Source organism: Ranitomeya imitator, chromosome 1, assembly GCF_032444005.1.
Source record: "Ranitomeya imitator isolate aRanImi1 chromosome 1, aRanImi1.pri, whole genome shotgun sequence".
NCBI classification, from domain to species: Eukaryota; Metazoa; Chordata; class Amphibia; order Anura; family Dendrobatidae; genus Ranitomeya; species Ranitomeya imitator.
This window is the reverse complement of record NC_091282.1, coordinates 504,442,287-504,469,382: the sequence shown is the minus strand read 5'-3', so window position 1 is coordinate 504,469,382 and position 27,096 is coordinate 504,442,287. Positions and strand designations below refer to the sequence as shown.

General features: G+C 45.0%; 1 protein-coding gene across 1 annotated transcript in view; it reads left to right on the top strand.

Annotated features, from left to right (window-relative positions):
* Window positions 1-27,096, top strand: part of RIGI (RNA sensor RIG-I) — a 160,375-nt gene that overhangs the window by 93,520 nt on the left and 39,759 nt on the right. The window contains exons 15-17 of the mRNA XM_069766397.1: window positions 2,373-2,515; window positions 10,113-10,203; window positions 11,531-11,701. Of these exons, the coding sequence (XP_069622498.1) occupies window positions 2,373-2,515; window positions 10,113-10,203; window positions 11,531-11,701 (405 nt within the window). The remainder of the gene's footprint in view (window positions 1-2,372; window positions 2,516-10,112; window positions 10,204-11,530; window positions 11,702-27,096) is intronic.

The window sequence follows — 27,096 nt, the reverse complement described above, 5'->3', positions numbered from 1 at the left end:
TGCGGACTTTTGAATCCCCCTAGTGCACACACTGTGTGCTGCGGGGATTTCAGACAAGGGAGTTATACATACCCCTGCCAATGGTGTGGCCACACTCCATGCACTTGAATTGAGCCAAGGCCGTTCCTCGTCTGGTGACTCCAATGGGCGTGTCCAACTAGAGGGCTAGTGTTTGGTGGATGAGGCCACACCCACTGGCATGTATAAGGCTATGTGCACACGTCAGGATTTCTTGCAGAAATTTCCTGAACAAAACCAGACATTTTTACTGCAAGAAATCCGCATGCGGATTTTTCGCGGATTTCTCGCATTTTGGGCTTGTTTGGCGGATTTTTCCGGAGGTTCTGGGATGCAATAATATAGTGGAAAATCCACAAAAAATCCACAAAATTAATGAATATGCTGCATTTTTTTTCCGCGATCCTTTTTTTTTTTGCGGGAAAAAAACGCAACAGATGTACAAACATTGCGGAATGCATTCTAAATGATGGGATGCATATGTATGCGTATTTTAAGCGGTTTTATCACGTTTTTATAGCGAAAAATCCGCAACGTGTGCACAAAGCCTAACATGGACACCTTCTCATCCCGGGTCTTAAACTGGGGATTCACTTGCTTGCAGTCACACATGCAGACTTATGGATTTGGACAACTCCAACTAGAAGATGAAATGATCTCTAAAAGGCCTAAAATTAAAAATTACACATTTCCTTTTTACTTTTTTTTTACACCCCAAAAATTATATATATATATATATATATATATATATATATATATATATATATATATATATATATATATATATATATATATATATATATATATATATATATAATAATGGGCTTTCCAGTTCTGTGAGATTTCTGAGTCATCTTGCATGCACTGCTATTTTGAGGTCTACCCACAGATTGATGTTCAGATCAGGGGACTGTGCGGTCAATTGTAAAACCTTCAGTTGGCACCTTTTAAGGTAGCCAATTGTGATGTGTGTTTAGGATCACTATCCATTTGTAGAAGTCATCCTCTTTCTTCAGCTTTTTTTTATTTTTTTTTATTACAAATAATGTTATTTTTCCATTAAGAATTTGTTTAAATTTCATTGAAACCATTTTTCCCTCTACCCGTGAAATGTTCCCTATTCTATTGGCTCCAACACAAACACAAAGCATGATTGATCCACCCCCATGTTTAGTGGTTGGCGAGATGTTCTTTTCTTGAAATTTTGTGACCTTTTTTCTCCACACAGACCTTTGATCATTATGGCCAAAGAGTTCTATTTTAACCTCATCACAGGACTTGTTTGCAAAATGCATCAGGCTTGTTTAGTTAATCTTTTGCAGACTTCTGACCCTGAGTTTTTATGGTGAGGACGCAGGAGAGGTTTTCTTCTGACGACTCCTACATGAAGGCCATATTTATGCAAGGGTCTCTGGACAGTAGAACAATGTACCACAACTCCAAAGTCTGCTAAATCTTTCGCAGTCAAGCAGAGGTTCTGATTTGCCTGTCTAGTAGTCCTACGAGCAGCTCACTGAAATTTTGCTTGGTCTTCCAGATCTTATCTTGACCTCCACTGTTACCAGGAACTGCCATTTCTTAATTATATTTGAAACTGAGGAAAGGGCAACTTAAAAACACTTTGCTATCTTCTTATAGCCTTCTCCTGCTTTGTGGATCTCCATAATTTTTATTTTCGGGGTGCTAGGCAGGAGCTTAGGAGAAGCCATGGGTGCTGTTTTTTGGCACAAGGTTAGGGGAGGCTGGGTTTTTATAAAGCTGGGAAATTTGCATCACCTGGCCTTTCCGAATGATGATGGTGAACAAGTCATAACTCTAACAGGCTAATTAAGGTCTGAAACCTTAAAGTTATCTGAGTGCATAAATTTCCAAGAGTGCCCAAACTTTTGCATTTGCCCATTTTCCTTTTTGTAATTTTTAAAATGTAAAAAATGAAAAGATAATTTTTTTTGGCCTAAACACTAAGGAAATGTGTCATCTTTAACTTTAGGCATTTAGAGATCATTTAATCTTCCTGTTCACGGTAACAGTAATTTTGACCAGGGGTGTCCAAACTTTTACATGCCACTGTAACTGGAGCTTTCATTGCTTCCCTGACAATCAGGGCTCTCCTGAGTGTGTAAAGACTTAGCAGCTTTGATTACGGCCTGTGATATGTATGCACATATCAGAGACCGATATACTGGGCACTTGACCTGCAGCCGCAGGAATTGCTTTTCAGAAGCTATTCTGCATGTCTTTACAGTGCTGCAGAAGAAAGTATGAATTTCCCAATATGTCTTATAATGACTTGATTAAATCTATATTGTATCCACACATTCACCATATACCGGTATTATATTCTTTTCTTACAGATGAATTACCATTATTGCAAGAAATTTCTGATGACAATGAAAACCCAAAGCTGGAGGAACTGCAGTTTATCTTAATTGAATCCTACCAAGAGAATCCAGATACTCGCACCCTTCTCTTTGTGAACACCAGGGCATTAGTGGTGGTAAGAATTTGTATATGAAACTCTGTTGAGGTTTAACCCCTTAATGACCACAAATATATATATTTATTTTCTTTTTCTGAACTGAGTCCCCAATGGGAAAAAAAAATGCAGTGAGTGTCAGAAGAATACTATAGCTGACATCCTGTTGTATTGTCCCCAATCATTGTTGGCATTGGTTGTGATCTTTTCATCTCCTAGATGCTGCTATTAATGGAATCTAGATACTTAATGAAGAAAGGTGCTCCCTCTTAACCCCATCAGCACCCAGTAATCCTCATTATTTACATTATTTAGCCATTTTCCATTAATGCGGTTGTCCCTTTAACATTGATCTATCCTTAGGATGGGTGGGGTTTTGACACTCAGTGCCCCCGCTGATCCGCTGTTCTCGGTGTCAGCGGCTCCTGAAATGCTCAGTTACGGAGTTACACAGCTCAGCTCTGTCTTCTGTACAGTTGCCAGGGCTGGTACTGCACATCTGCAGCCCTATTCAAATCAATAAGGAGAGGTTGTGCAGTACTTAGCGGCGGCCACTGTACATCAGATGGAGCTGTGCTGTGCAGCTCCGTAACGAGAAGTTCTTGCTGCCGCCAACACCAAGTATAGCTGATCGGCGGGGACACTGGGGGGTCGCACTCCCACCCATCACCTATCCTGTTTAATCCTATAAAGCACTTGAAAGATTAACAAAATTGCTGACAGCAGTTTGAATACATTCAGGGGTGTTGATTTTAAATTATATAATTTTGGGGGCTTTTCTAATGCAACGTTGTATATAAGTCACTTGAAGCCTGAACAGTTCTCTAAATCAATAAAAAACATTTTTTCTTTATCGCTTCATTGGGGGACACAGGACAACCATGGGTGTATGCTGCTGCTGCTAGGAGGCTGACACTATGCAAAAAAAAGAAAAGGCGTAGCTCCTCCCTGGCAGTTTACACCCACCGACCGGCACCAAGTACCTCAGTTTGTGCTTAGTGTCTGTAGGAGGCGGACCTGGATCTTCAGATCCGCTGCTAACCTTGATTCCTTCACAGGTTTTGTTGTTTTTATTAACGTTTTGGCTTTCTTTTTCAGATCACAGCATTCAGGGATTCAGGGTGCAATCTTGCACCCTGCCTCCCCAGGAGGGCGGCTGAGCGAGCAGTGTGGTGTCGTCCGCATCGCAGCTCTCAGACCGCCGGTAGGACATTATCCCCTGTCACCCTCCCAGGTGCTCCAGGGTCTTTATGGTGGCGGTCCTTGCCAAACGGTCCCCCTCACCCCTCTCCTCGGAGAGGGCTGAGAGGAAGACGGTGGTCACCAGCGGTAACCCTCCCCCTTGTCTTTGGGGTCGAGGCCATCTTCTGGACGAAGGATTCCATTTCCAGCGACCCCTCTCTCTTTGGGCCCCTGGACGATCCTCTCTCCCCACTCTACCTGCGGAACCGGATATGCAGGTACCAGCGCTTCAGCAGCCGCTCCACCGCAGCAGTAGCTTCCCCTGTCTAGATGTACAGTGCTCTCACTCAGAGTCCCGGCCGTTTTTACTTTCACTTTCGTTCTCACACAGAGTCCTGGCCGTTTTTACTTTCACTTTCACATGGCTCTTACATCTGGGGCACGCCCTTCCCTTTCAGTGCTACCCTGTTAGGAGCCTTGGCTTATTCCTCACAGCACAGCACCGCCCCTTCTTCACTGCTGGCACTTCCTGCCTCAGCAGCTCTGTGCACAGGAGACATCTTGCGTTGGGGGACACAGACAACTCTGCTCTGCGGTGCGGTAGGATTGCGACGCTATATTGGCCCCTCCCTCGCTATTATCCATACCACTGTAGGCCCCTTAGTCTTTTCTGTAGTATAGTACTGCAGAATATCCTTATGTCCAACTCTTCTCGCGCCTTCCCTACCAAACCTACCATAACTCACTACGCCTGTGCTCGTTGTAAGATAAAGTGGTCAGTAGGCCAATCGTCACCTCTCTGCCAGTCCTCCAGTGCTCCTGCCATGTCTGCCCCGCAGGAAGCTTCTGACTCTCGGGATGGGGGCTCTCCCCCTGAATGGGCCGTTGCTATCTCGCAGTCGGTCTCTGATTTGACTAAGGTATCTCAGTCCCTGATCCAGGCGCTTGAACGTCTTCCACAGCTTCCTTCAGCCACCAGTGCTCCGACCGTCTCCCATGGCGAGTCGGCCGCACCTGACCCTGAACCACAGGGAGACAAATCAGCCAGCCGCTCTAGAAAGAGGACTCTGTCTGGCTCTTCGTCTGGTTCTCCGGGTCCCTCCGCAGCGCTCAAACTTCTCTCCTCCTCCCAATTCCCCTCTTCGGAGGAGGACATTAGGTCTGATGTGGATTCCCAGTCTGGTTTTGACTCCGATTCAGAACAGGCTTCTAGCATGCAGGCTGTCGTAGATAGCCTTATTTCGGCTATCTCGCAAACCCTCAAACTAAAACAAGATGAGGTTTCCCCCCAGGATTCCTCTGTCTCGTTTAAAGCGGGTGAAGCGTCCCTCTCGCTCCTTTCCTACCCATGATGAGTTTGATTCTATCCTGTCTAAACACTGGGAACATCCTGAAAAACGTTTTTCGGGTAGAAAACATCTGGACGTGCTCTATCCCTTTAGCGCCGATCTTCTCTCCAAGTGGGCTGAGTCCCCCAAGGTCGATCTGCCGATTTCCCGTCTTTCTTCCAAGACGGTTCTCTCCTTACCGGACGGCGCATCGCTTAAGGATGCATCGGACAGACAAATTGAGACACTGGCTCCCTTACCGAGCTGGCTGACCTCGCAGATCAGATTAACCACGCAGGGAAATACCTTCTCACTGCCTCCCTAGATGCAGCAGCCTGTTCGGCCAGGGCAAGCAGCAACATTGTCGCTATTCGCCGCATTCTTTGGCTCAAAGCATGGAATGCAGATGCTACTTCCAAAAAGTCTCTCACCAACCTGGCGTTTCAGGGTTCCAGGCTTTTTGGTGCTCGTCTGGATCAAATTATCTCAGACGCGACTGGGGGCAAGAGTACCTCTCTCCCCCAGTCCAAGCCAAAATGCTTCTTTAACCCAAAGGGTCCTCGAACATTTCGCCCCTTTTGCCCGTTTGCAGCCTCAGTTTCCTCATTGCAACAAGAGCGACCTACTACCACGGGTGAACGTAGAAAACCCTCTTACAAGCCAGCTCCCTTGTGGAGATCCAGGGCTCCACCTCCCAGGTCTTCTGTACCTCGTTCCAACAGATACCGCCACGTCCGACCTCGCCACTTCAGAATGGAATCCCTGCGGTCAGTGATCGCCGCCATGGAACCCGGGGAGTTCCTCTGCTCGTTCGACACTCAAGATGCATACCTTCATGTCCCCATCTCTGTACGGCATCAGAGATTCCTTCTGTTTGCTATCGAAGACAGTCACTACCAATTCACTGCTCTCTCTTTCGGGTTAGCGTCTGCCCCCAGGGTCTTCACCAAAATCATGGCGGCGGTCATGGCTCTCCTCCGTTCCAGGGGGATCCTCGGTATCCCCTACCTGGACGATCTGTTGATCAAGGGGTCCTCTCGCCTAGACTGTGCTCAGAGTCTCCAGGTCTCTCTGGACACTCTGACCCGTCTCGGCTGGATTATCAACCGGACCAAGTCCTCCCTGATCCCGTCCCAACGATTGTCCTTCCTGGGCATGGTGTTCGACACGAACTTAGCTCGGGTCTTCCTCCCAGAGGACAAGTTCTCAGTGCTCCTCAAGGCGGTTCGCCTTCTCAAACGCCCAGCTCCCCAGTCGCTTCAGTTCTGCATGGGAGTCCTGGGAAAAATGGTGGCTTCCATGGAGGCTGTTCCTTACGCCCAGTTCCACACCCGCCCCCTCCAGCTATTCCTCCTATCCACCTGGAACAGGTCTTTGGACTCCCTGGACCGTCCCGTCCACCTTCCTCTCCAGGTCCGTCAGTCCCTAACCTGGTGGACACTGTCGTCCTCTCTCCTGAGAGGAAGATCATTTCTTCCCCTTCAGTGGCAGGTCATCACCACCGATGCCAGCCTTCTCGGGTGGGGAGCAGTCTTCCAACAGCACACGGCTCAGGGCCGTTGGACCACCCAGGAAGCTCTCCTTCCCATCAATCTTCTGGAGATCAGGGCAATCTTCTTTGCGCTAATCCACTTGCAGTCTCTTCTGACGAATCTTCCCGTCCGCATACAGTCGGACAACGCCACAGCCGTGGCGTACTTAAACCACCAGCGCGGGACTCGCAGCGACCAAGTAATGGCAGAAGTGGCAAATATTCTTCGGTGGGCGGAACGCCACGTTCCGGCCATATCAGCCGTTCATATCCCCGGGGTCGAAAACTGGGCAGCCAACTTTCTCAGTCGCCAGGGCCTAGCAGCAGGTGAGTGGTCTCTCAACCCCGCAGTCTTCTATCAAATCTGCCACCGCTGGGGCACGCCAGACGTCGACCTTATGGCGTCCCGGATGAACCACAAGGTCCCTCAGTTTATCGCCAAATCCCGGGACCCTCTTGACGTCGGCCACGACGCTCTGCTAATTCCATGGTCCCAGTTTTGGTTTCCCTACCTGTTCCCATCCCTCCCCTTGATTCCAAGGGTGATAAAGAAGATCAAGTTGGAAGGGATTCCAGTCACACTGATAGCGCCGGACTGGCCAAGGCGGCCGTGGTACGCCGAGCTCGTAAACATGCTCGCGGACACTCCTTGGAGAATCCCAGATCGCCCAGACCTCCTCTCGCAGAGACCTCTCTACCACCAGAGTTCTCAGTCGCTGAGTTTAATGGCATGGCTGTTGAGGCCGCAGTTTTGAAGAACTCTGGTCTCTCTCCTCAGGTCATACAGACCATGATCAGAGCCAGAAAACTGGCGTCTTCCCGTATCTACCATAGGTACTGGAAAGCATTCTTCCGGTGGTGTGAAACTAATGAAGTTTTTCCAATGTCCTTTTCTCTTCCGGAGCTTCTCGGTTTCCTCCAGTCTGGTCTCGATTCGGGCTTATCCTTCAGCACACTCAAGGGACAAGTGTCCGCTCTGTCGATCCTCTTCCAGAATGACCTTTCCTCTATTCACCAAGTTCGGACTTTTCTACAGGGAGTTGCGCATATCGTCCCTCCCTTCTGTCCTCCCTTGGAACCTTAACCTGGTCCTTGGTGCTCTTCAGCCTGCTCCCTTTGAGCCTCTTCATGACGTGTCCTTTTCCCTTCTTTCTTGGAAGGTCGCCTTCCTCATTTCCATTACATCTATCAGGAGGGTCTCTGAGCTGGCAGCCCTGTCCTGTTCCCCCTTCCTGATTCTTCATCAGGATAAGGTCGTTCTTAGACCGGTTCCCGAATTCCTTCCCAAGGTGGTCTCGGCTTTCCACATCAACGAGGACATTGTCCTTCCATCATTTTGCCCTTCTCCGGCTCATCCCTTGGAGAAGTCCCTTTACAAGCTTGACGTGGTCAGGGCCATTCGGGTCTATCTTTCTAGAACCGCTCCTTTCCGTCAATCCGATTCTCTCCTCGTCGTTTCCGAAGGCAGTCGGAAGGGCCTTCAAGCATCTAAATCCACTATCTCGCGCTGGATTCGCTCGGCAATTTCAGAATCGTACCGTGTTCATGAGGCACGTCCTCCTCCGGGGGTGCAAGCTCACTCCACCAGAGCTGTCGGAGCTTCTTGGGCTGTTCGCCACCAGGCCTCCGCCTTGCAAGTTTGCAAGGCTTCAACCTGGTCGTCTTTGCACACGTTTACGAGGTTCTATCGGGTTCATACCCAAGCCTCGTCCGATGCAGGTCTTGGTAGGAAGGTACTGCAGGCGGCAGTCGCACACCGGCCGACCTGAGACCTTTTCTCATTTCCTTTCTACCCACCCTTTTCGGGGACTGCTTTTGGACGTCCCATGGTTGTCCTGTGTCCCCCAATGAAGCGATAAAGAAAGAGGGATTTTTGGTACTTACCATAAAATCTCTTTCTTGGAGCCTTCATTGGGGGACACAGCACCCTCCCTACTTGTTTGTTCTGGTACCGTGTTTGGGGCCTGGAGGCCCAAGTTGAGTTGGTACTTTTACTATTATCAGTTCTGTCTTTTCTCCTACTGCTTTTTGCACTAACTGAGGTACTTGGTGCCTGTCGGTGGGTGTATACTGCCAGGGAGGAGCTACGCCTTTTCCTTTTTTTGCATAGTGTCAGCCTCCTAGCAGGAGCAGCATACACCCATGGTTGTCCTGTGTCCCCCAATGAAGGCTCCAAGAAAGAGATTTTACGGTAAGTACCAAAAATCCCTCTTTTTGTAAATTTCTGTAAAAAAAAAAATAAATGCTGGTAAACTTTGAACCTTTTTAACATACTACAAAAATAAAAGAACGTTTGAAAAATGTTTCTGATACAAGATATAGGAGATGTTATAAATTGACTATTTTATTTAGCATGATTATTTGGTTTGCGTATAAACATTCAAGGTGTGAATATTGCTAATTTTTCAAAATCTTTGTAAAATTTTGCATGTTTTTATAAACATAAAATACAGTGTGTCACAAAAAAATTCTCGTAATCGCTGGGACGTGTTGAGGCGTTCCAGAAATATTGCCAGATAAAGTGACACTGATCAGATTTGAAAAATTAGACTCCATCACTAAAATGTTAAAGTGACTGTACCATACACACCTATCCACAATCTAGAGGATAATTTGCTGATCACTGAGAGTACCTCTCTGGAATGCCCACTCTGAATGAATAGATTGTCCTGCATGCTCACAGCACTATGAGACTGCCGGAGATTGCTGAGCACTCTACTAGGATATCTTCAGCAGTCACACAGACAATGAAGGGAGCAGTGTGTGCAGAATCTAAGATTTCCTCAGTTACCCATCTCTATTATTGGGTAATTTTAAAATTGAAGCTCCAAACTAATGCTACACCAATAGAGTGTGTAAATTACTTCAATAGATTTACACTTTAAGATCTTGTTGTTATGTCAGATATCTGTATGCAAAAGCAAACAAACATGAAGAAAATACAGTAGCTCTAAGATTGAAAGTATTTATTTTGAATTACATTGATATGTTTGTTACACCTGTGATTTTTAGTACATATTTTGACCAAATTGTGGAAGCCCATTTGCCATTGACATGGCAACATCATCACAAGGGACCTTACACAAAGGCAAATACTGGTGTAAAATACTGACCAATCATAGGAAAAGTATAATTGTGACGTGTTTCTATGTCTGTATTTACCACTCACTACTGGTTCTGGTTTACAAATACTGAACTTGTGAATGTGGCCGAACAGGTATACCTTTCTGGAGTGTAGGCTTCAGAAATTAACTACTAGCCGATTAGATTCAGCTTTACCTAACTAAAAATGTATGTTTCCTTCTAATGAGGCAGTTTTGTCATTGGCAGATGGGCTCACCCATCTGATCAAAATGTGTTCTTGGCATCTCCAAATTTATTAGTACAGTAAATATAGCAGTAATGCAATTTAAAATATTACGCTTAATGTGTCCTACTGTAGTGTTTGTATGTTTGTTTTTGCATTGCAGCCATGGTCTTTATTTGGGCATTTACTTTAGATTGTTTGTTTGTTTGTTTTTGCAGTTGAATGTAATCATTTCTGCAGCAACATAATAATACCATGTTTCATTTTTAGGCTTTGAAAAAATGGATTAATGAAACTCCAGAACTCGAGTTTCTGAACCCAGAAATCATAATTGGAAGGAATAGAAGACATGATAAATTAGGTAAAAGAAAAACACAAATGAAAATAACAAGAAGAAATACATTTTCACATCTGGCATTCAGAACCATTTTTAGTGCCTCCTATAACTACCGTTCACTATAAATGGTGGCATCCCACTTAATAAAGTAAGCCTTTGCTTATCTATTTATGGAGCAGCCTGACTCCTGGCGTTTTGGGAGGGAAAGTACAGGTAACAAACGCACTCAGAAGGTGTGTTATGAAAATGTGATCATTTATTGTTATCCAATTCGGTTCTGCTTGGACCTTCATCAGATAAGTACGGACTGTGTCAGGAAAGATATATCGATCACAGCGCTGGTGTGGAGTTACCAGTGTCACTATCTGGAATGGCGCTACCATCACTCCACACCAGCACTGCGATCAATATCTTTCCTGACACTTAACAATAATAATGATCAAGTTTTCACCACATCTCCTTCTGAGTGCCAAGAATTACTTGTAACAATTACTATGGACTGGGACCCCACTGTGGCCCAGCCGGTCCAGTCTGTGCTGTGTATTTCTCATTCAGTTTGGCAGGAAAAGTCAAAAATACCCTTGTTTGCCCTGGAATAGGAAATATTCTGTGGGTAGTGGGAATGTTTTCTATGCAGGCTTCTGTGTGGTTTGTGACAGCACCCTTCTGGAGCAATGGCCTAGAAGAGGATAGGAAGGGCTTTCCAAAACACTAGATCTATAGGAAGTAAAACTTTATAGTCACGTTGTGCGTTTTGTAAAACTCAGTGTGTCAAAGATAAATCTGTTTATTTATACAGCGTTGTCAAAACCTCTGTCAGGATATGTTCCCTATTATTTTGCAGGAATTGAATTTAACAATATTGCATATTATGTCTGCAGATCCATGGGTCTCCGTAGTGAGCGATTGCAAGCAAACACTAGTCTGATCCTTTAGTTCTTTTACCATCTATTCTCCCAACTTACTGAATATACTGTATGATGGCAAAAAATTGCTAGGGTATTTTTGCAGAGGTGCTTCATTTTTCATTCTTTCTAGATGTACTATAATTAAAGGTGGATCTTGCCTTTAAGAAAAATCTAATCTAGAGAATGCTGGATTTTAAGGAAAAATTATCCGAATAAAAGCAACATGATAAAAAAAATCTACTTTGTTACAAAAAAAAATGTATTTCCTCTACCCTTATGGCTAACATCTGGATGATGCTGCTTTTATAAGAATGTGGTAAAGCCAGTTATTTTTCTGCTTATTTTATATTTCTTATAGCTTTTTTGTTTTGCAATGTTTAAAATGCAACAGTATTTCGAATTATATAACTACTACTAAGAAATGCCATGTCCTCTTGTTCTAGGGATGTCACTCCCAGGGCAGAAAGGAGCTCTGGAAACATTTAGAAACTCTGAAGATAGCAAATTGCTGATCGCTACATCAGTGGCTGATGAAGGCATAGACATACCTGCATGCAATCTCGTTCTTCTGTATGAGTATGTTGGCAATGTCACCAAGATGATCCAAGTCAGAGGTATAAATTTACTAACACTTTTTAGAAACTGTAGTGTGAAAGGGTACCTGTCCTCAGGAATGTGACCAGTAACCTACATACAGTGTCAGGTCGGCGCCGTTATACTGACTAAAATGATACCTGGGTGACCAAATCTGTCTTGTGTCCTGGAGACCTTTAGGATATGTGCACACATTGCGGATTTGCCCGTGGATCCGCAGCGTTCTTGACGCTGCGGATCTGCAGCAGTTTTCCATGCGTTTTACAGTAGCATGTTAACCTATGGAAAATCAAATCCACTGTGCACATGCTGCTGAAAAAAATGCACAGAAACGCAGCGGTGTATACTCCGCAGCATATCAATTCTTTGTGCGGATCTGCAGCGTTTCTGCACCCATTGACTTCCATTGTGTTAGGCACATCCGCAGCAAAACCGCAGATGTACAAAAGATCTGCGGTTTAGCTGCGGATGAAAAGCTGCAGATTGGGAGGAGGGAGTGTGTGGGCTGAGTGTGGGCGGTGACTGTGTTCGTGTATAGTGTGTGCAGGACGGGTCTGCGGGCTGTTCGTGGGTCTGCCAGGGCGTATGCGGGGCTGTCCGGGGGGGTCTGTGGGCTGTCTGGGGCTGTGCAGCGCAGTCTGCGGGGCTGTGCGGTGCTGTCCGGGGGTCTGTGGGGCTGGGTGGTGCTGTCCGGGGGTCTGCGGGCTGTGCTTTTGGGGGGGGGGGGGATGTGAGTACAGTATAGTTCATACTCTCACTTGTGCATTGCTGCATGGGAAAATTCCCACGCAACATTGCCATAAAGTGAGAGCAATGAACTACACCTCTTCAGTGATGCACTGCAGGAGCCATTGTCTCCTGTCAGTGTGTCACTGGAGGCCCTGTAGATGTCACTGTTCTATTGGGGAGATCGTCCTGGGACACTCGATATCAATTGGACTACGGCAGAAAGGGAGTAGACGGTTGGTTTATTATTTTTTGCAGGCGATGGAGGGCGTCGCAGGAATTAGGCGTGCTTGTAAGTATGGTGAAATTAAGAATATTAAAATACTTCTTCTAGCTGTGTCTTTTTTTTTGACTCTTTCACTACTATAGGATTAGGGATTAGTAATGGATAGGTGTCTTATTGACGCCTCTCCATTACTAACCGGGCTTAATGTCACCTCACAATACAAAGGTAACATTAACCCCTTATTACCCCATATCCCACTGCTATACGGGAGTGGAAAGAGAGGGGCTAAGTGCCAGAATTGGCGCATCTTAGAGATGTGCCATTTTTGGGGCGGCTGCACGCTGATATTTGTTGCCAGGGGGGCCAATATCCTTTGCCCCTTCCTAGGCTATGAATATCAGCCCGTAGCTGTCATGCGTAGCCTTTCTGGCTATAAAATATAGGGGGACCCAACATCATTTTTTTGGGGGGGAGTCCCCCTATTTTAATAGCCAATACAGACTATGGAGACAGCTGCAGGCTGATATTCATAGCCTGAGAAGATCCATGGGTATTACCTCCTTCCCAGGCTACAAATATTGGCCCCCGGCCGTCTGCTTTCCCCCTCTGGTGCAGAAAATTGCGCGGGAGCCCACGCCATTTTTTCCCCCATTTTTGTTCAAAATTAAACATATTGTTCATTAATAAACATCAGCCTTACTATTATATATCTATGGATATATCTATAGATATATCTGTATATCTATAGATGGATATATCTATCTATAGATATATCCATCTATAGATATATTTATAGATAGATATATCTGTAGATGCATAGATATATCTATCCATACTGTATATTTATCTACATCTATCCATAGATATATGTAATTAGAAAAAATGGAACAGCACTAAAAGTTAAATGGGTGCAAAGTCTCCCATCAATCAATCCATACTTGCCAACATATAGTAGTAAAAAACGGAAGGCAGCACTCTAAAAAGTAGTTTCAGAATAAGGTGGACTTTATATCTATCCATAGATAAATCTATAGATAGATATATGAATAGATATATCTATGTATCTATAGATCTATCTATATATAGATCTATCTATCTATCTATCTATCTATCTATCTATCTATCTATCTATCTATCTATCTATCTATATATATCTCTTATTCCTTCTTTCTATCTATCATCTATCTATCTTATTCCTACTATCTATCTTTCTATCTATCTGTGTGTAATGGAGTGTGGGTTGGACAAATGTAAAATAGGAGGTTGGACAAGAAATGACATCACAAATCTTTTTTTTTTTTTGGTTCAATAATACATCTTTATTTAGCTTTCAAAAACACATAAAAAAATGCATAAAATTTGCACAAAAAACGCATCTGCGTTTTCTGCCAAGATATGCGGATTCAGTCAGTGCGGAAAAATCCGCAAGCAAATCCGCAACGTGTGCACAAACCCTTATGGGTTGTCACTGCCAGCTTGCTGTGAGCGCCACCCAGTGGTCGGTGCTCATAGCAAGTGAGTAATTCAGCTACATATAGGCCATCTGATCATCACCTGTATGTAGCAGAGCTGATCCAGTTATGGCAGCTTCTAGTCTCCCATGAACTATTGAAGCATGCCAAAAGCCAAAAAAAAAAAAAATGTTTTTAAAAATCTAAAAAAATATATATAAAAGTCCAAATCACCCCCCTTTCGCCCTATTCAAAATAAAACAATAAAAATTCAAACCTACACATATTTGGTATCGCCACGTTCAGAATCGCGCGATCTATAATAAAAAAGTATTAACCTGATCGCTATACGGCGTAGCGAGAAAAAAAATCAAAACGCCACAATTTATTTTTTTGGTCACCACAACATTGCATTATAATGCAATAACGGGCGATCAAAAGAACGTATCTGCACCAAAATGGTATCACTAAAAACGTTAGTCGGCACGCAAAAAATAAGCTCTCATTCAACCGTAATCACAAAAAATGTAGATGCTATGGCTCTTGCACTTTTTTTTGCAATTTCACCGCACTTGGATTTTTTTTCCTGCTTTCTAGTACACAACATGGTAAAACCAATGATGTTGTTCAAAAGTGCAACTCGTCCCGCAAAAAACAAGCTCCCCAAAAAAGTCATGGCTCTGGGAAGAAGGGGAGCAAAAAAAACAAAAATGCAAAACCAAAAAGGGCTCCATCATGAAAGGGTTAATATTTGTCTTAATCATTTTATTACATTTTGTGGTTCTGCATTACCCTCTTGACTGCTTGTTTGGTCGCTTTCAAACATCAGTTTATTTTTTGTGCAAGGCGCTATTCATGGTTTTAAAGATAAACTATATCATAGGCACAAGATGTAATGGGTAGTTCACATGTCCTTTTTTTTTCCTTGGACCAGGTTGTTCACACAAAAGCACGGAGATTTGTCCGATATCAGAGTGTCGGATCAAACTGATCAATGCAAATCTATACATATGTCAGACAGCACTTGAAGCCTCCATCATTTTTTTTTTTTGTTTGTCTTTTTTAGTTGAGGAAAGTTGATGAAACTCTGACCAAGCACTGATATTCTGACCAAACTGTGGTCAAAACACTTACCTGTTTTTGTGTACAAGAAAAATTACTGACATGTGAATAAGCCCTTAATCATAATGCTAAGATCGTACACAAATGGAAGTAGGGCTAGGGAGGGAGAACTTTTCGGACAAGACATGTGACCAAAAATATTGGTGTGGCTATCGTGCGACCTGTTGTCTTGCCCTGGGCCAGTTTTAGGCAAAGTGGGGCCCTGGGCAAAAGTGTTAAAATGGGGCCCCAAATGCTAACATGTTGCACATCACACAGAAGAATTTTGGTTGTATTTACATGCGCTGAGTTCAGGCCGCTTAACGAGCGTGATCAATATTATTGAAGTCATTCGATGCTGGTTTCCCGGCCTCTTTACACCGGCTGAGGAATAATGATGGGAACAGAACAATCACTAATAGATCAATCTGTCCCCATACAGTATCATGTTATCAGCAGCATATCTGCAGTTTTCACCGGGCAGTGCGGTGCTGAGAACAATGATTTTTGTTCCGGCATAAACAATTCAATCACTCAATGAATAGGCAGCATTTTGCTTGTTTAGTATAATACACCCCATAGTCCTCCAAATAGAACAATGTGCACCACTGTCCTCCATATAGTAAATACATTCCCCATAGTCCTCTATATAGTATGATACACTCTATATAGTCCCCCATATAGTATAATATACTCTCCATAGTCCTCCATATAGTATACTATACCCCATAGTCCTCCATATAGTATAATGTGCACCACAGTCCTCCATATTGTATAATGCACACCTCATATTCCTTCATATAGTTTACTCCACTCCTCATAGTCCTCCATATAGTATAATACACTCCCCATGTTCCTCCATATAATATAATATACTCATAGTCCTCCATATATTAAAATACAGTCCTCCATATAGTGTGTATATCTGTCTATAATATGACGCTAGGAGCGTCACTCTGTCCGAAGCCTTTATAGACCGCAAGCGCCGGCGCAGTCTGGACCCCACGGAGTGACGCAGCCCAGGAGATCGCGGTATGCGTAAGCACTGAACGCACACCGCGATCTTCAACGGAGAAGCAGGGACGCGCCAGGAGGGTGAGTATGCTAGTCACCTGTCCCCGTTCCACCGCTGCGCGCCGCTCCATCTTCCGGGTCCTCTGCCTGTGACGTACAGAGGACGCGATGACGCGCTTAATGCGCGCCTCCCTCTGACTGAGCAATCACAGCCAGAGGACCCGGAAGATGGAGCGGCACGCAGCGCTGGAACAGGGCCAGGTGACTATAGCAAGTGTCGGGGGCCTGATCTAGCGGTGACTCCGGCACCTAACCCCCACAGTGCGCCGGTGTCCCCGCCTGCGCAGGCCCCCCAGCACTCGGCGCCCAGCGACGATAGGTGAGTATGTTATTTTTTTTTTTATATATACAGTGGGGCAAAAAAGTATTTAGTCAGTCAGCAATAGTGCAAGTTCCACCACTTAAAAAGATGAGAGGCGTCTGTAATTTACATCATAGGTAGACCTCAACTATGGGAGACAAACTGAGAAAAAAAAATCCAGAAAATCACATTGTCTGTTTTTTTTAACATTTTATTTGCATATTATGGTGGAAAATAAGTATTTGGTCAGAAACAAACAATCAAGATTTCAGGCTCTCACAGACCTGTAACTTCTTCTTTAAGAGTCCCCTCTTTCCTCCACTCATTACCTGTAGTAATGGCACCTGTTTAAACTTGTTATCAGTATAAAAAGACACCTGTGCACACCCTCAAACAGTCTGACTCCAAACTCCACTATGGTGAAGACCAAAGAGCTGTCAAAGGACACCAGAAACAAAATTGTAGCCCTGCACCAGACTGGGAAGACTGAATCTGCAATAGCCAACCAGCTTGGAGTGAAAAAATCAACAGTGGGAGCCATAATTAGAAAATGGAAGACATACAAGACCACTGATAATCTCCCTCGATCTGGGGCTCCACGCAAAATCCCACCCCGTGGGGTCAGAATGATCACAAGAACGGTGAGCAAAAATCCCAGAACCACGCGGGGGGACCTAGTGAATGAACTGCAGAGAGCTGGGACCAATGTAAAAAGGCCTACCATAAGTAACACACTACGCCACCATGGACTCAGATCCTGCAGTGCCAGACGTGTCCCACTGCTTAAGCCAGTACATGTCCGGGCCCGTCTGAAGTTTGCTAGAGAGCATTTGGATGATCCAGAGGAGTTTTGGGAGAATGTCCTATGGTCTGATGAAACCAAACTGGAACTGTTTGGTAGAAACACAACTTGTCGTGTTTGGAGGAAAAAGAATATTGAGTTGCATCCATCAAACACCATACCTACTGTAAAGCATGGTGGTGGAAACATCATGCTTTGGGGCTGTTTCTCTGCAAAGGGGCCAGGACGACTGATCCGGGTACATGAAAGAATGAATGGGGCCATGTATCATGAGATTTTGAGTGCAAACCTCCTTCCATCAGCAAGGGCATTGAAGATGAAACATGGCTGGGTCTTTCAACATGACAATGATCCAAAGCACACCGCCAGGGCAACGAAGAAGTGGCTTCGTAAGAAGCATTTCAAGGTCCTGGAGTGGCCTAGCCAGTCTCCAGATCTCAACCCTATAGAAAACCTTTGGAGGGAGTTGAAAGTCCATGTTGCCAAGCAAAAAGCCAAAAACATCACTGCTCTAGAGGAGATCTGCATGGAGGAATGGGCCAACATACCAACAACAGTGTGTGGCAACCTTGTGAAGACTTACAGAAAACGTTTGACCTCTGTCATTGCCAACAAAGGATATATTACAAAGTATTGAGATGAAATTTTGTTTCTGACCAAATACTTATTTTCCACCATAATATGCAAATAAAATGTTAAAAAAACAGACAATGTGATTTTCTGGATTTTTTTTTCTCAGTTTGTCTCCCATAGTTGAGGTCTACCTATGATGTAAATTACAGACGCCTCTCATCTTTTTAAGTGGTGGAACTAGCACTATTGCTGACTGACTAAATACTTTTTTGCCCCACTGTATATCGCAGCAGCATATGGGGCATATAATACTATGGAGCATCTTATGGGGGCCATCAACAGTTATGGAGCAGCATATGGGGCATATACTATGGAGCATCTTATGGGGGCCATCAACAATAATGGAGCAGCATACGGGGCATATACTATGGAGCATCTTATGGGGGCCATAAACCTTTATGGAGCAGCATACGGGGCATATACTATGGAGCATCTTATGGGGGCCATCAACATTTATGGAGCAGCATACGGGGCATATACTATGGAGCATCTTATGGGGGCCATCAACCATAATGGAGCAGCATACGGGGCATATACTATGGAGCATCTTATGGGGGCCATAAACCTTTATGGAGCAGAATACGGGGCATATACTATGGAGCATCTTATGGGGGCCATCAACATTTATGGAGCAGCATACGGGGCATATACTATGGAGCATCTTATGGGGGCCATCAACATTTATGGAGCAGCATACGGGGCATATACTATGGAGCATCTTATGGGGGCCATCAACATTTATGGAGCAGCATACGGGGCATATACTATGGAGCATCTTATGGGGGCCATCAACCTTTATGGAGCAGCGTATGGGGCATATGGATGGGAGCAGCAAATTACAGAACGGTGGCGCAGGATGGGAGCAGCAGATGACAGAACGGGGGCGCAGGATGGCAGCAGCACATGACAGAACGGGGGTGCAGGATGGAAGCAGCACATGACAGAACGGGGGCACAGGATGGGAGCAGCACATGACAGGATGGGGGAGCAGGATGGGAGCAGCAAATGACAGAATGGAGGCACAGGATGGATGCAGCACATGTCAGAATGGGGGCGCAGGATGGGAGCAGCACATGACAGGATGGGGGAGCAGGATGGGAGCAGCAAATGACAAAATGGGGGCGCAGGATGGGAGCAGCACATGTCAGAATGGAGGCGCAGGATGGGAGCAGCGCATGACAGGATGGGGAGCAGGATAGGAGCAGCACATGACAGAACTGGGGCGTAGGATGGGAGCAGTATATGACAGAATGGGGGCTCAAGATGGGAGCAGCACATGACAGCATGGGGGCACAGGATGTGGGCTGCACATGACAGGATGGGGGCGCAAGATGGTAGCAGCACATGACAAGATTAGGGCGCAGGATGGAAGCAACACATACCAGGATGGAGACCATATACCAATATAAATGCTCGCCACCCGGGCATAGAACGGGTTCAATAGCTAGTATATATAATATATATATATATATATATATATATATATATATATATATATTGTAAAAAACAAAACAATACTTACTTTTTCTCCTCGTTCCCCCACTGAGCCATGCTCTGCTCCGGTCTCAGAAGCTGCACTGCCCAGCACACAGCATGGTGCGTGATGAAGTGACATTCTCGCGCAACCACTGTGTCAGAGGCAGAAGGGAATATTGAGGGAGGGAACGTCTCTTCCGATACAGTTGAGTGGGGGGTGGCGATGGCACCAGGCTCCCTCCCCCACACCCCCCCCCCCCGACTCACAGGCCCCATAGCGGCTGTATGGTGTGCCGCTAGCTTTCCACTGGGATTTTTGCCCATTCCTCAAGTAAAAACTGCTCCAGCTTCTTCAAGTTAGTTTACTCTGGTGAACAGTAATCTTCAAGATTGATCACAGATTCTCAATAGGATTAAGGTCTGGGCTTTAACTAGGTCACTCCAAAACATTTACACATTTCCCCTAAAATCACTTGTGTTGCTTTAGCACTATGCTTTGAGTCACTGTCCTGTTGGAAGATGAACCTCTGTCCCAGTCTCAAATCACTGACAGACTGAAATATGTTTTGCTCAAGAATATCCCTGTGTTTCGCACCATCCATCTTCCCCTCAACTCGGACCATTTTCCCTGTCCCTGCTGACGAAAAACATCCCCACAGCATGATGCTGCCGCCAATTTTCACTGTGGTGATGGTGTTCTTGGGGTTTTCAGTTGAGTTGGTTTGACGCCAGATAAAGCGTTTACCATTATGACCAAAAGGTTTAATTTTGGTCTCATCTGACCACAGCACCTTCCTCCATACCATCTCCCACATCTTTGGAAAACTCAAAATGAGCCTTACACTTTTATTGTGTAAGCAAAGGCTTTTTTTCTGCCACTTTTATAAAGGCCTCCTCTATAGCGTCTACAACAGAGGTGTCAAACTGCATTCCTCAAGGGCTGCAGACATGTCATGTTTTCAGGATTTCCTTGTACTGCACAGGTGATAATTTAATCACCTACACACAATGATTACAGCACCTTGTGCAAAGCTAAGGAAATCTTGAAAACACACATGGTTTGCGGCCCTCGAGGAATGCAGTTTGACACCCCTGGTCTACAACTCATTGTAATTGTATGCACAGATACTCTAATTTCTGCTTGGGAACTCCGCAGCTCTTTCAGGGTTACCTTTGGTCTTCGTGCTGCATCTCTGATTAATACCCTCCTTGCCCGGTATGAGAGTTTTGGTGGGAGGCAGGTTTGTTGTAGTATCATGTTCTTTCCATTTGATGATACTGGATTTGATGGTGCTCCGGTGGATCTTGAGAAATCGGGATATTTTTTATTATCCATTATTATTTATATTATCCAACCCTGACTTGTACTTCTCAACAATTTTGTCCCTTACTTTTTTGGAGATTTCCTTGGTCTTCATGGTGTTGTTTGGTTAGTGGTGTTTTTGCTTAATGGTGTTGCAGCCTCTGTGGCCTTTCAGAAAAGGTGTATATATACTGACAGAGCATGTGACACTTACATTGCACACAGGTGGACTTAATTTCACTAAGCTTGTGATTTATGAAGGTAATTGCTTGTGTAAAGGTACCGTTACACTAAACGATTTACCAACGATCACGACCAGCGATACGACCTGGCTGTGATCGTTGGTAAGTCGTTGTGTGGTTGCTGGAGAGCTGTCACACAGACAGCTCTCCAGCAACCAACGATGCCGAAGTCCCCGGGTAACCAGGGTAAACATCGGGTTACTAAGTGCAGGGCCGCGCTTACTAACCCGATATTTACCCTGGTTACCATTGTAAATGTAAAAAAAAAAACACTACATACTCACATTCCGGTGTCTGTCACGTCCCTCGCCGTCAGCTTCCCGCACTGACTGTGAGGGCCGGCCGTAAAGCAGAGCACAGCGGTGACGTCACTCACTTGCAGTCCGATGGGTGATGAGAGGCCGGTGTTGTGTCTTCAGGCTTCCCCGCCCAACGCACTGTCTCGCTTCTGGCGTCAGCATGCGGTCACAGGTTTTGACCGTTGAGCCCCTAGTCTATTGAACTGCAGAGCCAAAACGTGAAGCTCTGCGCAAGTCTCTACTTGGCGTGTGCTCCCCTGCGCACCCGCCGAAACTAGGATGCCCGCACCACAATGTTTCACTCGTCTCTCAGTACACCCACTTGTACATGGATGCCTTGACCGCAATGTTTCACTTGGCGCCCATCTCTCTGTGCACCCACTGGTACCCGGAACTCCCCACTGTGCCTGTCCCGGGTCTCTGTTCTGCGATCAAATTTCCTCCACAGTGCACAGCAGGTCTCTGCTCTCTCTTCCCTCCGGCGGGAACCCCCTGACTCTTCCCGCACTAGACTCTCTCGCTTACCACGCCCTTTCTCTGCAGGTCATGGGTTCTTTCCATCTCCCATTTCCAAAGCCCGCCCACAACACCTGATGCAGCCTCAGCAGTTCTGTACCCGGTGTCTCATAGGTACCCACAGCCTGGTCTTCTTCTTTACACTTGCACCAAAAAAATTTTAGGGGCTTCATAGCAAAATTGATGAATGTATATGGACATGCCAATTTTTAGTTATTTGATCTCATAACTTTAATTTATGCCTACATGTTTATCACTTCACCAACTTAGACTATTTAGTTCTAATAAATCACACACAAATCGGATTGCAAGAATAATTAAACAAAGGTTGTAATGTAACAAAGTAAAAAGCCTTGGGGGTGAATATTTTCACAAGCCATTGTAAATCTTGTATTGTTGTTATTGCACCGACCCAAAAAATAAAGTTGTCTAATCATTTATACCGCATGAGGAACTGCAAAAAAAAATAGAACAAATTCTTGACCTGTTGTCGATCTGTTCATTTTGCCTCCCAAAGATCGCTAACACCGGGGTTTCCGTTTAAATCTCTGAAATACGTGATTCAGATGTAACCCACAATGAAAGATTACCTATAACGAAGGCAGTTGGAGACAATTTGAACGCGGTTTGGCCTATGATCCAGCGGTGCCTGTTATTTTAAGTGTGCAGAAATGCGCAGTCAGCCTCAGTTTGTGCACATCTGAAAAGATAAACACTGCTGAACAGAGGCTAGACTGAGTCCAGAGTAACTCTGCTGCTTCATAGTGAATGGATCGCTCTGGGTTTTTTCATCTGAATCACGTCATTTGAACATTTAGAAGGAAACCCCGATGTAAAAGCTCAGCGCAGATCGGTGGATAAATGTGATCCAAAATATTCTATAAAATGTTCCCAATAAAGGCTTCAACTCAATCCAAAATAAAAAGTCCCCATTATGGTCTGGCATCAGTTAATGGAAATATAGGGGTTTTCCACGTTACTGGTAGCACAAAGGCCCTGGAAAAGTGCTACGGCTCCTCACCTCCAAAAGAAATCCAGCGTATTCTGCGCTCCCAAATCCAAATGCCCCCTCCCTTCTGAACACCAGTGTGCCTAAACCACATTTCTGTATGGCTTCATTGGAGGACACAGGTAACCATGGGTGTATGCTGCTGTCACTAGGAGGCTGACACTAAGCAAAAAAGGGAAAATAGCTCCTCAGCAGTATACACCCACCGACTGGCACGAAGCACATCAGCTTTAGCTTAGTGTCAGTAGGACGCAGACCTGGATCTGATCCCAGATCCGTTTTTTCTTTTCAGGTCACCTGTTGCTTTATTAATTTTTTCCTTTTTTTCTTTCAGGCTTTTCTCTTTCTACAGGGTAACCTTACCTTCCATAGCCTTCCATAGCAGTATCACTAGGCTCAACTTATAGCCAACCCTAGGGAGACCTCTTTGTGTCCTACTAAACCTACTATTATTCGCTATGCCTATGCTGTCTGTAAAAATAAGTGGTCCTCAGGTCAGCCTTCTCCCATTTGTCAGTTCTGCAGCCCTTCTGCTATGTCTGCATAACAGGATCCCCTCACCGTCCGGGATGAGCGCACACTCTTCCATCCGTATTGGGCTGTTGCTATGTATCAATTGGTCTCCAACCTGACAAAGGTGTCACAGTCCCTGGTCCAGGTCCTAGAGCCCTACCAAACCTGTCCGCTGCCACCAGTGCTACGAACACCTCTCACGGTGATTCCCATCCACTGGTTTGCGACCTTCACCAGGTCAGATTGGGTACAAAGTCAAAGTCTAGGAATCGAGTTCTTTCCAGTTTCTCATCCAGCTCCTCAGGTCCCTCTACATCCTCCAGGATGCCTGCCTTATCTTATGCCCCCTCTTCGGAGGCGGCTTTTGGGTTGTATGTGGATTCCCAGTCAAATTCTGAATCAGATATAGACTAGAACTCAAAATTGCAAGATATGGTCGATAGCCTTATCTTGGCAATTAGCCAAAATGTAAGAGGACAAGGCCCCTACTCAGAATCACTCTGTTTCCTTCAAATAGGTAAACCACATGGAGTTTGAGGCTATAATATCAAAGCACTGGGAACACCCTGAAAAGCACTTCCCGGGAAGGAAGCAGCTGAATACTCTTTTTCTGTTTTGTCCAGACCTTGTTAGTAAATGTACGTAGTCCCCTATCGTTGATCCTTTGGTCTCTCGTCTGTCTTCCAAGACCATTTTGTCTCTGCCGAATGGAGCATCTCTCAAGGACTCTACGGATAGGCAGATTGAACCCTTGGCCAAGTCACCTTTTGAAGCATCCGGCGCCTCCCTCTGTCCCATTTTTGCCTTCACCTGGGTAGCAAAATCTATGTCTGCCTGGGCAAGAATGCTTTGTCAGGGTATTCTAGCTTCAGCTTCTCCTGATGAGCTGGCCTACTTGGCAGGCCAGATTACCCATGCCAGCAAATATCTGTTCACAGCTTCCTTGGATGCTGCCATTTGTTCCACCCAGGCTACCAGCAGCACTGTTGCCAAACACTGTTTCTCTGGCTAAAAGCTTGGAATGTGGATCCACCATCCAAAAAGTCCCTCACTAACCTCTCTTTCCAAGGCTCTAGACTGTTTGGATCCAAGCTGGATCAAATAATCTTGGATGCTACCGGAGGTAAGAGCACTTCCCGTCCCCAGCCTAAACACAAGCGCCCTTTCAATTGGAAGAGATCGCTTCAGTTTTGTTCCTTTCAGCCTTTCTCTCCATTAGGGACTTCCTCCCATCAGGACAACTCTCCTGCTGAGGAGGAATCAATCCTTCAAACCAGCTCCCCACTGGCATCCAAAGGGTTGCTCCAACCGGTTCTCCTCGGCGTGACGGGTCACTCCCACCTGGGAATCTCTGCAGAGTGGGAGGCCGGCTTCTCTTCCGGGATGCCTGGTTGTCGGTGGTTGACTATGCCTGGATCAGAGAGTTCGTGACTTCAGGCTACAAAATCGACTTTTCGTCTCCCCCAGGAAAACGTTTCTTCCAGTCTCATACGCCAAGACTCTCGGCTCAGGTCCCAGGTACTCTTCGGACCGTCTATTCCCTGCTACGGACAGGAGTAATCGCACCTGTTCCCTTTCACGAATGTTTTTCAGGTTTTTACTCCATTCTCTTTGTGGTCCCGAAGAAGGACGATCTCTCCGTCCGATTCTGGACCTCAAACGCCTGAACCGTTACGTTCGGATCTGTCATTTCCTGATGGAGTCCCTACGTTCTTGAATTGCCTCCATGGAGCCAGGGGAATTTCTCTGCTCTGTGGACATTCAGGATGCTTATCTTTGTTATACAATTATATGATTCGCCTGAGGGTTAAAAGTGCTCACTACACCCCTAGATGAATTCCTCAAGAGGTGTAGTATCCACAATGGGGCCACTTGTGGGGGTTTCTGCTATTTTGGCATGTCAGGGGCTCTTCAAATGTGATATGGCATCTGCAATCTATTCCAGCTAAAATTGCACTCCAGAATTCAATTGGCGTCCCTTTCGTTCTGAGCCCTACCGTGCACCCAAAGAGTAGTTTTCCACTACATATGAGGTATCGGTGTACTCAGGAGAAATTGCACAACAAATTGTATTGTCAATTTTTTCCTACTAGCATTGTGAAAATTAAAAATTTGGCGCAAAAATTTATTGTTTCACTTCCATGGCTCATCGTTTTAAAATTATGTAAAGCACCTGTGGGTTTAAGGTGCTCACCACACCTCTAAATAAATTCCTTGAGGGTGTAGTTTGCAAAATGGGGGTTTCCACTGTTTAGGCACATCAGGGACTCTCCAAACGCACTATGGTGTCCCCTATCTATGCCAGCCAATTTTGCGTTCCAAAAGTCAAATGTGCTTCTTCCCTTCCGAGCCCTGCCATGCATCCAAACACTAGTTTTCCACCGCATATGGGGTACCATACTCGGGAGAAATTACACAACAAATTGTATGGTCCATTTTTTCTAGTTACCCTTTTAGCCCAAATTCCGATATTTTCCCAAAATTTATCACTAACATAAAGTAAAGTGTTACAAAAAATAATCTCAGAATCACTGGGATATGTTGAAGTGTTCCAGAGTAATTTCCACATAATGTGACACCTGTCAGAATTGTAAAATTAGGCCTGGTTAGGAAGGAGAAAGCAGGCTGGGATGTGACGTGGTTAAACACGTACGTGGAAAAAAACATTACTGGTACCATCAATATTTTCCATCAGTGTGTCATCCGTGTTTTTCCTGTATGGATATTGAAAGATTTAGGGCTTACTCACATGAGCGTATAAATCAGACAAGTGCAATGCGAGAAAATACCACCTTGCACAAATGTTATGCTCGAGCCATGCATGTGCTCTCCTATTTATGCCCACACATCTCAAAGGAAACCCGACATTTCATCAGCCAAGTACAGTAAATTCATAGCCCAGTTAGAATAGATATGTAGAATAGATTAAAGATCTAGAATAGATACAGGTGCTTCTCACAAAATTAAATTAACTTTTTGATGATATTCTATTTCTGTTCTTCAATACAAAAAGATAGTCATTTCAAACAAACTGATCTATATCAAATGTTTATTTCTGTTACTGTTGATGATTATGGCTTACAGCCAATGAAAACCCAAAAGTCATTATCTCAGTAAATTAGAGTAATTTCCAAAAATACCTGCAAAGGCTTCCTAAGTGTTTAAAAAGGTCCCTTAGCATGATTCAATAGGCTCCACAATCATGGGGTAGACTGCTGACTTGACAGATGTCCAGAAGGCAGTCATTGACGCACTTCACAAGGAGGGTAAGCCACAAAAGGACTTTGCTAAAGAATCTGGCTGTTCACAGAGTGCTGTATCCAAGCATATTAATGGAAAGTCGAGTGGAAGGAAAAACTGTGGTAGAAAAAGGTGCACAAGTAACCGGGATAACCACAGCGTTGAAAAGATTGTTAAAAAAGGCCGTTTAAAAATTTGGGGGAGACTCACAAGGCGTGGACTGCTGCTAAAGTCATTGCTTCAAGAGCCACCACACACAGAGGTATCCAGGACATGGGCTACAAGTGTTGCATTCCTTGTGTCAAGCCACTCATGACCAATAGACAACACCAGAAGCATCTTACGTGGGCCAAGGAGAAAAAGAGCTGGTCTGTTGCTCAGTGGTCCAAGGTGTTGTTTTCAGATGAAAGTAAATTTTGCATTTCATTTGGAAATCAAGGTCCAAGAGGAGTCTAGAGGAAGAGTGGAGAGGCACACAATCCAAGCTGCTTGAGATCTAGTGT